The sequence below is a fragment of the Danio aesculapii genome, chromosome 3 (genome assembly GCF_903798145.1).
Source record: "Danio aesculapii chromosome 3, fDanAes4.1, whole genome shotgun sequence".
NCBI classification, from domain to species: Eukaryota; Metazoa; Chordata; class Actinopteri; order Cypriniformes; family Danionidae; genus Danio; species Danio aesculapii.
Window position 1 is genome coordinate 51,857,086 of NC_079437.1, and position 15,287 is coordinate 51,872,372.

Genomic DNA, 15,287 nt, shown 5'->3' on the forward strand with positions numbered 1-15,287 from the left:
TGATGTCATTTATAACATCTGATATCCAGAAGCTGCATCAATCATCACTGACCTATTTATAGTGCATTTGCCATTTCTTATATATACATTATGTATTTATTTGTTTCAGACTTCCTCTCAATAGTTCAATGGTACACCATCACCCGGAGAGATGCATGTGGCTCTGCATTTGCAGTGGACATTAGGAATCGTTTGTATGTTCTCCTGCCAGATGATATTGTCCATCTAATGATCTATGATCTGTCATCATTAAATTCTTAAGTAAAATGCCTTTGAGTTCAGAACCTAATTCTTTAAATCAGAAGTCACCAATCTCTGTCCTGGAGGGCCGGTGTCCCTGCAGAGTACCCTCAACACACCTGCCTGGAAGTTTCAAGTATACCTGGTAAGACCTTGATTAGCTTGTTCAGGTGTTTGTTTAGGATTGGAGCTAAACTATCCAGGATACCGGTGTCCTGACATTTTATCCTACCCATCGGATTATGCTACCAGCACTGTATTTGAATAGTTCTGAGGTTGGGGTTAGGGGTTAGGGGTTAAGTAGTTAGGGAGATATTACAGCTTCATATCACACTACTCCACATTAAAATTTACACTGGTAGCAAAATCTGATGGGTAGCATAATGCGTCATCAAAATGCAGACAGAACATCGGCCCTCCAAAAACAAGTTTGGTGAAGATTTTTTTCCTGGACCTAGCACCAGGGTTGGATCTAAACTAGAAGGCTAATCCAGTTGCAGAGCAAATATCATAAATTACCAGTATTGTTTGTAGACTATTTCTTGCATACGGGTCATAGTGTGAGGTAAAGAATACATTTTAGGTGCCAGATCTAAACCCAGAGCTGCCTTATCCATATCCAACCCAAATTTGAGGAAGTACCCACCCAGAAATGAGTATGCTGTCAGTGATGTGTCATGATTCTTTAGAAGTTGGGCTTTTCAATAAAGCTTTTGAAACCTTCACAAGTCTGACTTTTTATTGAATACGAATATTATTTAGTATATAATCACAGTTCCTTAAAACATTTAAAAAGCAAATATTTTCAAACTTTTATTTTGATATTTCAAATATAGTTATGTATTTTGTATTTTGTTTTCTTTAATAACATTACACATTCAATTCAATTAAACACATTCAAACAAATAAAAACATTTATTTTGCCATATACAGAAAAGCGTAATGCGTTTTGGCTCTCGCATTCGCTCTAATTGATAATTGGGATTTGAGGGAACATGGGTGCTCGGGGACCTATAGGCAGATTACTTCCTTCTCTCACACTCTTCAACAATTAGTTCCCCCACTTTGTTTTCCCTCCATCGCAGCCAGCACAACAGCCTTCCAGACAAGCAACTTCGCAATGAAACCCAATCTAATCCGCCTCATTATACTCCAGGGAAAGTGTTAACATTTACAGTGGAGGAAGGCCTGGCAGTGGACAGATGCCGCTTGGCAAGGTCAGACCAGTCAGCGTGTATCCAGCGAGCGGCTGACTGTGGGCTGGACGAAGAAGCCTGGCGCTCTTCTCACACTCAGCCCAACCCATCTCGCCTCTCACTTTGGGCACAGGCTTTACTGGAGCTTAGAGAAGAACCCAAATGGTCTCAGAATACACAACAGCACTCCTGGCTAAAACAAAGGTCTGATTGTTGAGCTGGAGCTCTTGGGTGGATGGGCTTTCATTCTTTTACGAGAGGCGCAGTAGATGAAGTGGTTTGATATAGATTACTGCCCGTTGGGTAATCAGGATTTGGGCTCAAGCTTGTCCTTGTGTTCCCCCTGAACTTTTGGCAATGCTTTTTCATTACTTTTTCATCAGCTCCAAGATCCAAGAATGATGACTTTATTAGCTTCCACACCAACAGCCTACCCAATATCAGCCTGATTTTTGACATAATGTAAATGAGTTGGTGATTTGCCAATGGTCTACAGGATGTTAAAATTCATCCCGTGTAGTGTCAAAATTATTACAGTGGCCAAGAAAGCTCAAATGCACTGTGCATGTGCAAATTTTCACAACACATGCAAATAGAGAAATGCCCTGCAAGTAGCACAGACCACAGCAAAATTGGATCAGGGGATATCAAAAAGTGACACACCCAGCTGCTTTTTAAAATGATTATTCAGTCATTCATTTTCTTTTCAGCTTGGTCCCTTTATTAATCTGGGGTCGCCACAGCGGAATGAACCGCCAACTTATCCAGCAAATGTTTTACGCAGCGGATGCCCATCCAGCCACAACCCATCACTGGGAAACACATATACACTCATTCACACTCACACACACACTCATACACTACGGTCAATTTTAGCTTACCCAATTCACCTGTACCACATGTCTTTGGACTGTGGGGGAAACCGGAGCACCCGGAGGAAACCCATACAAACATGAGGAAAACATGCAAACTCCACACAGAAATGCCAACTGACCCAGCTGAGGCTCAAACCAGCGACCTTCTTGCTGTGAGTTGAACATGCTACCCACTGCTCCACCACGTCACCCCAAGATTATTATTATTAATATAAATTTTATTGTCATTATTACTTATTACTATTATTGACTGCACAGTATGATGACTGGAATGGTCTGTGAGTCAGAACGCGCGATGCAATATTTCAGCCCACTTGGCTATCAACAGTGAAAGCTGCCATAATGTTTTACCGATTATCAAAAAGCCAGATTCTCACTTTCTTTAAAGATGGATGGATTCTGGTTAGCTGTTTATGTTTATTGTTGTTGTTTATCACATAGACAGTGTTGCCAGATTGGGTGGTTTTGGGATTTGACGTGATGAAATTGTGATGATGAGATGAAGAAACCGTCTGAAAAAACAGAAGAAAAGGTGGCTTACAATCTACATTTATTCAATATTTCCATGTGTACAGATTTTTTGAAGAAGATAATAAGTTTGACAGCAGCAATAAAGTTTAGATACAGGCCTAGCTATGTGTATAAATCAGACTGTAAAAGATGTGGGCACAGTATCCGTGACATCACTCATAGGTTTCTGAAAAACTCAAAAGAATCTACCAGTAGGCGTGGCCAACCGTCGTCATTTTGTTCGTGCATTATCGCACTGACTGGGGGATACCAAACAAGGGCAAAGAGGCGGAGTGTGAACGGAGCTACAGACGCCTGCTAGCATTTTTCTTAGACAGGCTTTTCTATGGGAGAAATGCTTAATACCTCATTACCTGCGATTCGTTTTTGTTCTGACCACGTGTGCTTGGTTATACACTATATCAATAAAGTGTTAAGACTTTAAAACACTGTTATTACACATTGAGCCACAAAGCATTGTTCCTATAAGGTTTTTCTACTGGAGGTAAACCCGAATTACTTTAAACACTTCAAATATAGTCTGTGTTAGTAAATGAGAGACTAATTATGAAATTCAGCCATAAAACTGCATGACAACGTTTCAGATGACTGTTCTATATAAATTATAATATTTTTTCTTAAATAAAACAATATGTGTTACATAACTATATAATTTCCCTCACCTGGAAAATGGAGGCAACTTGAATGGTTTGTGGGCACAATTAAGTGCACACAGCATGCCATATAATTTGATAATTGTAGGAAATAATCACAAAAGTCAATTGACTGTGTAAAGCCACATAAAACAAAACAAAACAAACAGGAATGACATAAAGGCGACCAGCAAGACCTAGCTGTCACTCAAGTGGCCACTCCAATAATTATGCAGACATACTATAACATAATAAAAACGAAACGCATGAGTTATAAAAACAAAAATCACCTCCTAACAGTTGTCATGAAGGGTAATATTAGCTGTATGAACCAAAACCATCTTTTGTATCAGGCTGTAAACATGTTTCTATCAGCTGTAAAACTGGCCAATTTACCATTGCAGTCAGTGAACATCTGGAGTTCCTGGAGCCAGCCCCCAAAGGCGAGTCGATGAATTGCAGTTTCAGTTACTTCAGTATTGGCTTCACGAGGGAGAGTGGGAGGTTGCCGCTTGGTATAAATATGTTCATGTGTTGTATAAAAACCAGATACAAACACCAACATACTTTTACAAAATCCAGGAAAATATAAATAATCTATCCTGCCATATAATCGCTGTAATGAAATCTCAATTCCTTACAAAAATTACTGAATAATAACGTCGAGTATGCATCCACGCTATTGTATGCTTTCATCTGTTATTTCATGATGTTTGGAAGACATCCGCATTGGGAAAAAACTAATGTTATAGTAATTTATAATAAACATATTGTTATTGAACCACATAGTAAAGTGTATAATGTGTGCAATTCTTTGCTAATAAATGCTACAGAATACTGAAGTATAGTAAACTGATAAACTGTAATAAATACTATAACATTAGTGTAAACTGTGGTGCATTGATGTATAAAGCGAAGAAAATTGAAGCCTATTGAATAATTTGTTTATTACTACAGTTGTGTTGTACCACAGCAACAACATAATTACTACGACAGTTTAATTTAAGTAATTATCTGTAATATCTATAATATGCTTCCAAACACTATAGTATTTACTTTAGTGCTTTTCATTTAACATAATAGCTTATACCGTATCTACCGGCTCGATGACAAGAAAATATATTTTAGTTCAGAATCAGAAAGAGCTTTATTGCCAGGTATGTTCACACATACTGTATGAGGAATTTGTTTTCGTAACAGAGCTTCTACAGTGCAACAGAATTACAGAGACAGGACAAATAACAGATGATATAGAATAGAAATATATTGAAACAGAATATATTTTAAAAATAGAAGTAGTAGTGCCCTCTTCATGATATATGTGGTTATTTTCTATTTATATCTCCTTTGAATAATGGTATAAATCACAAAAATACAGACTTGTCTCCCATTCAGTTTTTGACTTCCTGCCCTCCATTTGAATTTCATCACCAGAACCACGTGATTGAAATCAATCATTTGGTGTTGTTTGCTAGCAACCGTGTGTAAATTGTGGCAGTTAATAGCCTAACGTCTAAATTCTGAGTGAAATAAGTTTAAATTAAACTCTATTATTGATCCATTGTTTTTTGTGAGTTTTGGGCATTTTTTGGGTTGAAACGTTTAATTATATCTGGCAAATGGAGAAAGAAAAAAACTGAAAGATATTCCAGCCATATTGTTTATTTTTGCTCCTATTATTTGCGTCAGTATTCGAAATTTAGAACATAATATAATAATTGAACTTGACATCCTTGGTGTGTGAAGATTTTAATTCTCTCTAAAATCAGTGAAAAACACTACTTCTAAGAAGAGCTGCAACAAATATCAAATTATTAATGAACAACAGCTTTTTGGTTAAATACGAGAGACAAGGTAAATTTAGGAAGCTCAAAGTGAAGCACACATCAAACTGACTAATTTACGTACACTATGTTTATAATGTTCCTAGTGTTGGTTTGCAGCTGGAAGGGCATCCGCTGCGTGGAACATGTGCTGGATAGGTTGGCAGTTCATTCCTTTGTGGCAACCCTTGATAAATAAAGGGACTAAGCCGAAAAGAAAATGAATGTTTATTATATTTTTAATCTGTTCTGTACCTAGTACACACTACTTCATTCAATGTTTCACAGGAAATAGAAAGGAAAATAAAATTGGATGAATAATTTATGGTAATTACTAATGACAGTTAATGAAAGGGATAGTTCCAAACATATACAGTTGTGTGAAAAAATTAACAGGTTTGATGATATGATATTATGAAATGTGAAAAAAAAAAGAAACCAGTAAGGGGCAAATATTTTTTCACAAAACTGTATTGACCTTATTCTTCAATGCGGAAGTGCGCTAGTTTTTGAGATTGTTTAGAACTTTACATTCAATTGACTAGGGACAAATGACTAGGAATAATAAATGGTAAAAAAGGTCACACTATTTGCTCTACAAACAATTGTGTTCATGACTATACAGACAAAGCAGAATATAATAATTAGAAAACATCAGTTTGCAACATCAAGTTGTAGAATGAGCTGTTTTTGACGTCAAAAAAATTAATAGAAATTGAATGGGACTAGAAGTCTCAAGCAAAAAGATACAAATGGCTGCACGCAATCATACATGAAGAATAAGCTCAATATATTTGGAACTGTATAACTTCCATTTGTAGAACACAAAGAAATAATAGCTAATAGCATTTTGATGATCATTTTCATATTTTGGACAAAAACATTAAATGAAACTTTGCATCCCCCCAAAAAAGCCATGAAGGTGTTGGAATGACACAATGGTGTATAAATGATGACATATTTTTGTTAATATTTTATTCAACTATCCATTTATTGATTGCTGAATTGTAATAACCTGCTTGAGTCATCAGAATAATATCACTTGTCATGTTAAAGTGTTGGTTAGGTTTGCTGGCTTCTTTTCGAAGTAGCTGATTCAAAAAAGTTACAAGACTATTGAGGCTGAGCAGTTGAGAAAAATGTATGTGCCGGGCGTAATGACAGGTCCAGGAAAAACCACCAGCATTTTCCAATTAAAAACACCAGATTAGCTTTTCATAATGTAATATAAAAACATATGACATCTAAAAAGCACCAAGCAAGCAAATTATGTTTTTCTAAATTGTCTACTATGCATCGGGAGTTTCAATACTCATAGTGTCCAGAAGCAAAGGCCCTTTATTTCTGAACCAGCCTGACCACCTAAAATAAGGGCAATTAAGCTTAAATTGTCTGGGTGGAGACAATTACATGAGTTTCTCCGTCTAGATGACATCTTTACATTCTACATGATGGAGAGAGATGGTGCAGTTGTCATCCAAACGAGGTGCACAAGAATCTTCCAGCAACAAGTAATGTTTTAATCCACAGCGAAAATTAAAATAGTGCTAACAATGCTTTTTGTAAAAATGCTTTTTTTTTACAGTAACCAATAATTTAAAATGTTTTGTTCATCATGATTAAAAAAATATTTATTAGTTAGTTATTTTTTTTGCCTAAATTCAGTCATCGAAAAAATTATGCCAATTATTAGCTATTTACTAGCTACTTTTTTTACCCTGAAAGTTTAGAATCAGAATCAGAAAGATCTTTATTGGCAGGTATGTTCACACATACGAGGAATTTGTTTTTGTGACAGAGCTTCTACAGTGCAACAGAATTACAGAGATAGGACAAAAAACAGATAATAAATATATTTAAAAAGCTGTTATGTGCAAATTGGCATGTAAAGTGTGTTGTTAAATAAGTGTATGTGTTTAAAAAATGTATAGCAAGTAGTGATGTTGGTTCCACAATTATTATCATCAAGTGTTCATGAAATGGATTGCCTGAGGGAAGAAACTGTTTCTGTGTCGGGCTGTTCTGGTGCGCAGTGCTCTGTAGCGTCAAACAGAAGGTAACAGTTCATATAGGCAGTGTGCTGGGTGTGAGGAATCCAGAGTGATTTTGGCAGCCCTTCTGTTTGCTCTGGATAAGTACAGTTCTTGGAGAGAAGGGAGGGTTGTACCAATGATTCGCTCAGCAGTCCAAACTATTCAACGTAGACTTCGGAGGTCTGATTTTGTAGCTGAGCTAAAGCAGACAGTTATGGTCTTTAAGTAATGTTATGGGACTTTATGGTGCTTTGAGTCTTTTACCCTCATTGTCATTGTGATAAATGTAACGGAATTATAGTAAAATTATTGCAAAATTATATTTATAAAAATGCAGCATGGTGGCTCAGTGGTTAGTACTGTTAGCACAGCAAGAAGGTCACTGGTTTGAGTCCCGGCTGGGCCAGTTGGTATTTCTGTGTGGAGTTTGCATGTTCTTGCCCACACTCCAAAGACTAAATAACTTAACTGATGGCTCGTTTCCACTGACTGGTACGGTACGGTACGGTTCGGTTTGGTATCAAACAAGGGTACCCTTTTGGTGGGCGTGGTGTACGACAGAAAGTTTCAGTCGACTTCATTCTCGCTGGAGGAAATGTCTACAATTAAGCTGTACGGGTCACTTACATATCATTTGAAAAGTACTTCTCATAAAACAGATGCTTTACACACATAAATACTTGTGTAGAAATGTTTATTACTAACTTTTCTATGAACATGAGCTGATAATAACTGCAGATCAATGACAGTGTAAAACAGCCTACTGTAACGTTTGTAATTATATTAAATAACTAAATAAATGAACATATATAAACACAAACTGCCCCTTACAGTCTCCAATATGTTATCAATTACAGAAGAACTACACACAACGGACATTTCGTCCGTATTTAGGTTCAAAAACAGCACAATATATAGCCTACAGTCAGTAAAAACCTCTCATCGGTGTCTATAATCTTCAGCAGCACATGTAGCCTCTGTTAGAGAACAATTCCATCATTCTGAGTTCATATTAGTCCAAAAGGTGATAATAACAATAATAATTAAATAAGGCAGTGTGTTCACGTCTGCTCAAAAATAATGTGCTCCTTTTTTCCGGCTCCTCTCTTGTTTTTTCCGCGCTTCACTCTCGCGTTTGTCAGTGTCTGACAGGATCGGGTTTCAAAAGCACGTCAATAATCAAGCGCAGGTTATTATCATCAGCTCAAGAAGTTTGTTATTTCAGATATAATGTTAGATGCGCGCGAGCGCTAGCAAGAAAGCGAAACAGCTCGCGCCTCAGACTGCCTCGTAAAAAAAACTTTGCGGCACAGGGTAAATCTGCTCTACTCCATGGCTTTGTGGCTGTTTATCAAGACGACAAGGTTTGTTTGAGCCCGGGTCGACCATGGCTTGTAATTATATGTATAAATAATTCCGCTGTAATCTCTCGCTGTGCGTGTATTTCAAACATGGCGGGTTTTTTGTTTTCATTCTGGCTTGTTGCGTAAGCGAATGACGTATCTCTGTAAACCAATAGCATTCAGCTGCGCGTCTAGCTCCGCCTTTTGGTACCCTTTCTCGTGTTTGGTACCCTTTCGAAAGGGTGCCGAAAAAGTGGTACGGTATAGTTCGGTTCGGTACGCTTTTTGACAGTGGAAACGGCTATAAAAGCGTACCAAACCAAACCGAACCGTACCGTACCACTCAGTGGAAACGGGCCAAAAGCGTACCAAACTGAACCGTACCGTACCACTCAGTGGAAACGGGCCATAAATAAACTAAACTGGCTTTAGTGTATGAGTGTGTGTGAATGCGAGAGTGTATGGGTGTTTCGCAGTAATGGGTTGTGGCTGGAAGGACACAGAACTTACTTAGATTAAAAAAAACACTTCCATGAGCTCAACTGCAAATTATATATCAATTATATCAATAATGGCATTGTAACTGGGGAAACAGAACTGTAATTTGTTTGATTACTTATTACTGAAAAAAGTCATTTCATTAGTATAGCTGTTTATTAAGAAGTCAACATGTATAGTGGTGGCTGAGAGTTCACACTTAAATTTGACGCTATTAGCAGGTTTGGCATGCTGTCTCGGGAGAGAACCATGAGCTTGGAGACAATGGCCCATTTCCACTGAGTGGTACGGTACATTTCAGTTCGGTACGCTTTTATGGCCGTTTCCACTGTCAAAGGGTACCTAAAAGCAAACCGTACCATACCAGTTTTTGGTCACCCTTTGCAAAGGGTACCAACAGGCCCAAAGGGTACCATAAGGCGGAGCTAGACGAGCAGATGAATGCTATTGATTTACAGAGATACGTCACTTGCAGAAACAGAAGAATGAAAACAAAGGATGCGCCATTTTTAAAAACACAGCCGAGACATTACACCTTAATAATATATACATATAATAACAAGCCACGGTTACCCCAAGCTCAAACAAACCTTGTCATCGTCTTGATGAACAGCCACAAAGACTAGAAGAACAAAATTCGCCGTGTCCTGTTGTTGTTTTACGAGCCCGTCTAAAAGAGCGAGCAGTTTCACTTTCTCCAGAGAGCCCGCCACATGTCTATATTTGAAATAAAAAACTTAGCTCATATTAATAACGTGCGCATGATCATTGAAGCGCTTTGATATCCGATCCTTTCAGAAAAGAGACAAACCCGAGAGTGAAGCGTGAAAAAAACTAAGAAGAAACCGGAAAAAAGAGCATTTGTATTATGAACTCGGAAATATGGAATTACTTTCTAACAAGTAGCTACATGTGCTTCATGAGAGTACTGTAGGCTATATTTTGTGTTGTTTTTGAAGCTAAATAAGGACTAAATGTTTGCTGTGTGTAGTTTTTCTGTAATTGGTAACATATCAGAGACTGTAAGGGTCTGTATGTGTTCATATTTGTTGCATTTATTTATTTATTTTATATAATTGCAGACGTTACAGTAGGCTATTTTGCATCATTGATCTGCAGTTATAATCAAATTATGCTCATAGAAAGGTTAGTAATGAACATTTCTACACAAGTATTTATGTGTATAAAGCCTCTGTTTTGTGAGAAGTGCTTCTCATATGATATGTGAATGACCCGTACAGCTTTACTGTGACATTTCCTCGAGTAAAAATGACATCATCTGAAACTTTTTGTCGTACACCACGCCCACTAAAAGGGTACTCTTTTGAAAGTGAAAACGCAAGGTTGATTACCCATACTGACTCGTACTGTACCACTCAGTGGAAATGTTCCATTATTGAGGCGCCAAGTCTTTTACCATGTACAGGGGTCCAAGATCAGGTAAGTTTAGAGAGCTCCCCCTAGTAAAAAAGGAAAAGAAGGAGATGGGGTGGAAGGGGTATTCTTCCACAACGAAGTTACCGCAGTTGAAATCGGTCTATTTATAGTAGGCTTGGATTAACCTGATTGAATTATTACTGATTATAGATTAGAGACCAGCCGCAATCTATCATATCATGTGCTCCTCTCGAAATTAGTTTAAAAACTACACACACACAAAATGTTTAATTGTACTTAGGCAAGAATTGGTGTCATTGAATATTTTTAGGGTAGCTTTGATGACAGGTTTTGATCCTCTTCAAATATTGACTACTGTGTATACAGTGTTATTTTAATAGACTGTAAAAAAATATATAGATGACTCAACAGTGCCTTTTTCCATTGAATGCTTTCAATGCAAAATGCCTCAAGACAGGCACAAACTGATGCAAAAAATAAACTGCTGAAAATAAGCTTGGGCATGCGCAGAAGGGTTACCTAATGGAGCCAGAGCCAGAGCTGTGGAATCAAACTTCCAACCAAATGCTTGTACATCAATTCAACCACGCCCCCTAGTCTGCTTAGAAAAGCTGTCAATCACAATGACACGCCTCATTTTTTTAACATTAAATTACTGGCTAAAAACATACTCTTTACAAAAATGAATGATATGAATCTATATCAGAGTGATAACAACTGCCTTAAATGACCAAAATCGTCTTACTAGACACTTTATTGCAAGTGTAATTCATTTTTTTTTTTTGGACTCAAATCTCATTCATTAGTATAGAGGAGGTGGGCTTTATGACTTGTACTGCAGCCAGCCCTCAGGGGGCGATCTAACAGCCGTGAGTGTGACTCAAAATGAGGCGTGAGGCACACTTGGTTATTTTACATTTAATTTCTGTAACTCAATAGGCTCCAGAACATCATAAAGCAATATTAATTCCATTTATATCTATGTTCTACTGTATTAATGTATGCTTGTAAATCTTTTATTATATATTATATAGATGCAAACCCTATCAATGGAAAATTATTAGTTCTTCCCAAATGGAGTTATTTGAATCATCTTGTGAAATTATATTCATATCACAATACATATTGCAAAAAAACAAAACATTGCAATGTCTGTTTTTTATTCCAATATAGCGAATCCCTATATAGAACATATGGTCATGTTAGAAGTTTAAACTTAAATTATGTTGTTGTTGCTGTTGTTGTAGTTGTAGTAGTAGTACACTCTCAGAATGCAAGGTATGCAAGGTATAAAGGTATGCAAGGTATAAAGGTATGCAAGCTGTCACTGGGGTGGTACCTTTTCAAAAGGTACACATTTGTACCTAAAAGGTCCATATTAATACCTCAAGGGTAGATATAAGTACCTTAAAAGTACAAAAGTGTTCCCCTTAAAATTTTTAGGAACTAATTTGTACTTTTGAGCTACCAATATGGAACCTTTAGGTACAAATGTGTACCACCACAGTGACAGCTCGCGTACCTTTATTTCTGAGAGTGTAGCAGTATGCGATTTTAGATACGGAGTACATGATTTGTGAGTTTTTTTTTTTGTTTTTTTTTTTAAACCGCTAAAATGCTAACCCATTTAGCTCTGCTGCACTTTATTTCAACCAATGTGGGGGATTTTATCACATTTAAAAAGGTTTTGGACCAATGAGGTTTCACAATGGCTGAAAAACCACAGAAATACTGTAGAAACTAACCATTAATGATGTCTGTACCAGCCAAACTGGTTAGGAAAACTTTCTACCACCTCTTTCTTCATCTAGTCACACTTTTGATTCTTATGAAACGCTGCCGCTGTTGAAAGTTTCTTCCATTGCCCTTGTGCAAAAGCAGCACCATGGTCTCCATATAACCTGGGTGTTTAGTTAATATGAGGTTTCACTTTCTCCACTTCAACCTTTTGTAATTCGATTTTAATTAATTTTGAGGGGAGAGAGATGGAAAGCTGAGTTAGTGCTTTTTTATCTGGCTGCTTTTCTGCTATAGCGAGGGGCTCTGCTACAGTGCTGAGAGTCAGCAAGAATGCTAATAATTCTGAAAGGCTTACAGTTGGCCGACAGTAGTCATGGCAATGGCTCCCGTACAATGGAGGCCTTTAAAAGAGGCCGATGGGGAGGGGGGTTCAGTTCTCATCCACTCAGCGGTGCAGCGATATTGCAAACAGGCATTTTCCACTCTCCCCTGAGCTGTTTGTTATGGGATTAGGTGCCGCCCATAGTGATCTGCACTATTCTAAGGTTAAAGTCTCTCTTTTAATAGCGTTTTAATAAAGTGCAAGTTATAAGGCCGCTGTCTTTACAGGAAGGAAGCTTTAGCTGCTTAGATTCATGTTGACTGTTGAGTATTAAAGTCACTCTGAACTCAAAATGAGCAAGTTATCAATTCAGTCATCAAATCCTTGTGTAAAAATCAAGACCTGCTCTATCTTGTTCGTGTAGCTGTTTCAGTCAAATATACAATCAACAGTCTCTTTATTATGTACGATTGCTCATTAAGACTAAACAGCCAATCACATGAGAGCAACTTGAAGAATGATGAAGAAGATCTGCTACAGTTCAAACCAACCATCAAAATGAGGAAGAAAGTTGATTTAAGCAGTGGTGGAAAAAGTACTGAAAAATCATACTTAAGTAAAAGTACCATTACTCGCCTAAGTAGTGCAAGTAGAGGAAAACTATCTGTTGTAAATATTACTCAAAGTAGGAGTAAAAAGTAGACCTTATAATAGTACTCAAGAGTAGTAAGTATTATGCTGTTAAAAGTTGATGCATTTACATGTAATTTGTGCATGTGTGTAAACGTAACATTCTGTAGTGCATTTAGTTATTGCCCAGAAGTCACACAGCGTCATAAGACGTTAATATTAGGTTGATTTTAGGTTGTGTTGAAAAGTGACCAAAAGCCAATGTTGAGCCAACATCTTAAACCAATGTCATATCGATGTCAAATACTGACATTTATTCGTAAGGTAAGACAACAAACGTAACAGGTATGGCAATCCAACGTCTGATAGACGTCATATCGGTAACATCCACACTTGGTTGGTCTTAGTCTGAACGTTAGACACTGACGTTGGCCTGATGTTGAGTTCTGATGTCAACCCGATTTTCATTTCCAAACAAAATGCAACATCCCCACGATGTTAGGGTACAACGTCAATCTGACGTCATGTTGACATCTTGTGCTTGGTGGGTGTTTAAGGCCATTTCGGTCATCATACAGTAAACATCTGTCATCTTGTCATCAGTGACGTGCATCTAAACAGTCTCTGGGTCAATGCGTGTAAAGACTTTGGACATCATCGTGGACACTTTTAATGCTTCCAAACAATTTGCTGCAATTATAAATCGCCCATGTCTTGAGGTAGTTCATTATGATGCGATTTATCTTCTATGTGTGATGTGATTGGACAGGAATCACAAGACTGATTTTTCTAATCCCATAGACAAGAAAGATTAAAGTAGTGACTGCAGGTTGAAGGAAAGTAGTGTAGTAAAAGTACAAATACAGCACTAAAAATGTACTCAAGAGAAAGTTAAAGTGCACATTTTTAAAACTACTTTGTAAATTACAGTTCCTGAGAAAAACTACTCAACTACAGTAATTTGAGTATTTGTAATTAGTTACTTTACACCACTGATCATGATAATTTAGAATTACACGGCTGTCTATAATACTTGATTCTGATTGGTCAGTCATGACATTCCAAGGTATGTTATTCAGAGAAAACAACCACTAAATAATACAGGTTCACCTGGGTCCTTCAAATTATCTTGATGATCAGTGAATACGTTGACATTCATTATATTTATTAAATGTTAAGTATGAAGAAAGAAGATGTTCAATGGTAGAAATGCTTGGTAGAAATTTAAGGACCCGGAATATGTGTTACCTTTCCATGATGAAACACTTATCAGTAATTACAGACTGCCACACAACATGATATTACAGTAAGCACAGGAACTGCAACCAGCATTATAGAGAACAACAAAGCTTCACGAAGCGTTACCGGTTATAGTGACTAATGCCTTACTTTGTTGTTTTGTTTTTCAGCTGCTTTTGTTTATCTATTTTGTTAACGCATTAGCAGCTTGTGCAGTTGTCTTTGCTTGGTAACAGACCTGAGCGTAGATTGTCAAATTTCCCTTTCCTCACTTTCCTTCAGTTTATTCCTTACTTTGGTGGAATGAACCACCAATTACTCTGGCATACTGTACGTTTTACCAGCGGATGCCCTTCCTGCTGCTAATCAGCACTGATAATCCAACCTTCAGTGCAGGGAAACACCCACACACTATCCCATTCACATTCTACAGCCAGTTTAATTTATCCAGTTCACCTATATCACGCCTTTGGACTGTGAGGCAAACCTAAGCATCCTGAGGAAAACCCATTTCGCTATCTATAATCCCTAATAATAACCCCTGTATAGTAGTCTCACAACATACTTTCACATCTGACACTCGATGACACTCAAATACCTTGTCAGAAAAGTCTAGAGGCTGGGAATGAGCTTTTTACAGTGTCTGCTATGATGTTAATGTTGTTTTTGTGTGTTTACATAGATGTGGCCAGGTTGTAAATACACAGTACAGTTACCATCTTATTGCCACATTATATCGTTATGATAACATGATATTGTTGCCTTTAGTGATTTCCTGAAGATAAAT

The 15,287-nt window shown here is 37.3% G+C and overlaps 1 protein-coding gene across 1 annotated transcript in view; it reads left to right on the forward strand.

The window, feature by feature from the left end:
• Window positions 1-968, forward strand: part of LOC130221649 (tubulin-specific chaperone D-like) — a 69,312-nt gene extending 68,344 nt beyond the window's left edge. Inside the window, 1 exon segment of the mRNA XM_056454210.1 lies at window positions 110-968. Coding sequence (XP_056310185.1) covers window positions 110-124 — 15 coding nt within the window. The 3' untranslated portion in view covers window positions 125-968.
• Window positions 969-15,287: the final 14,319 nt, after the last annotated feature.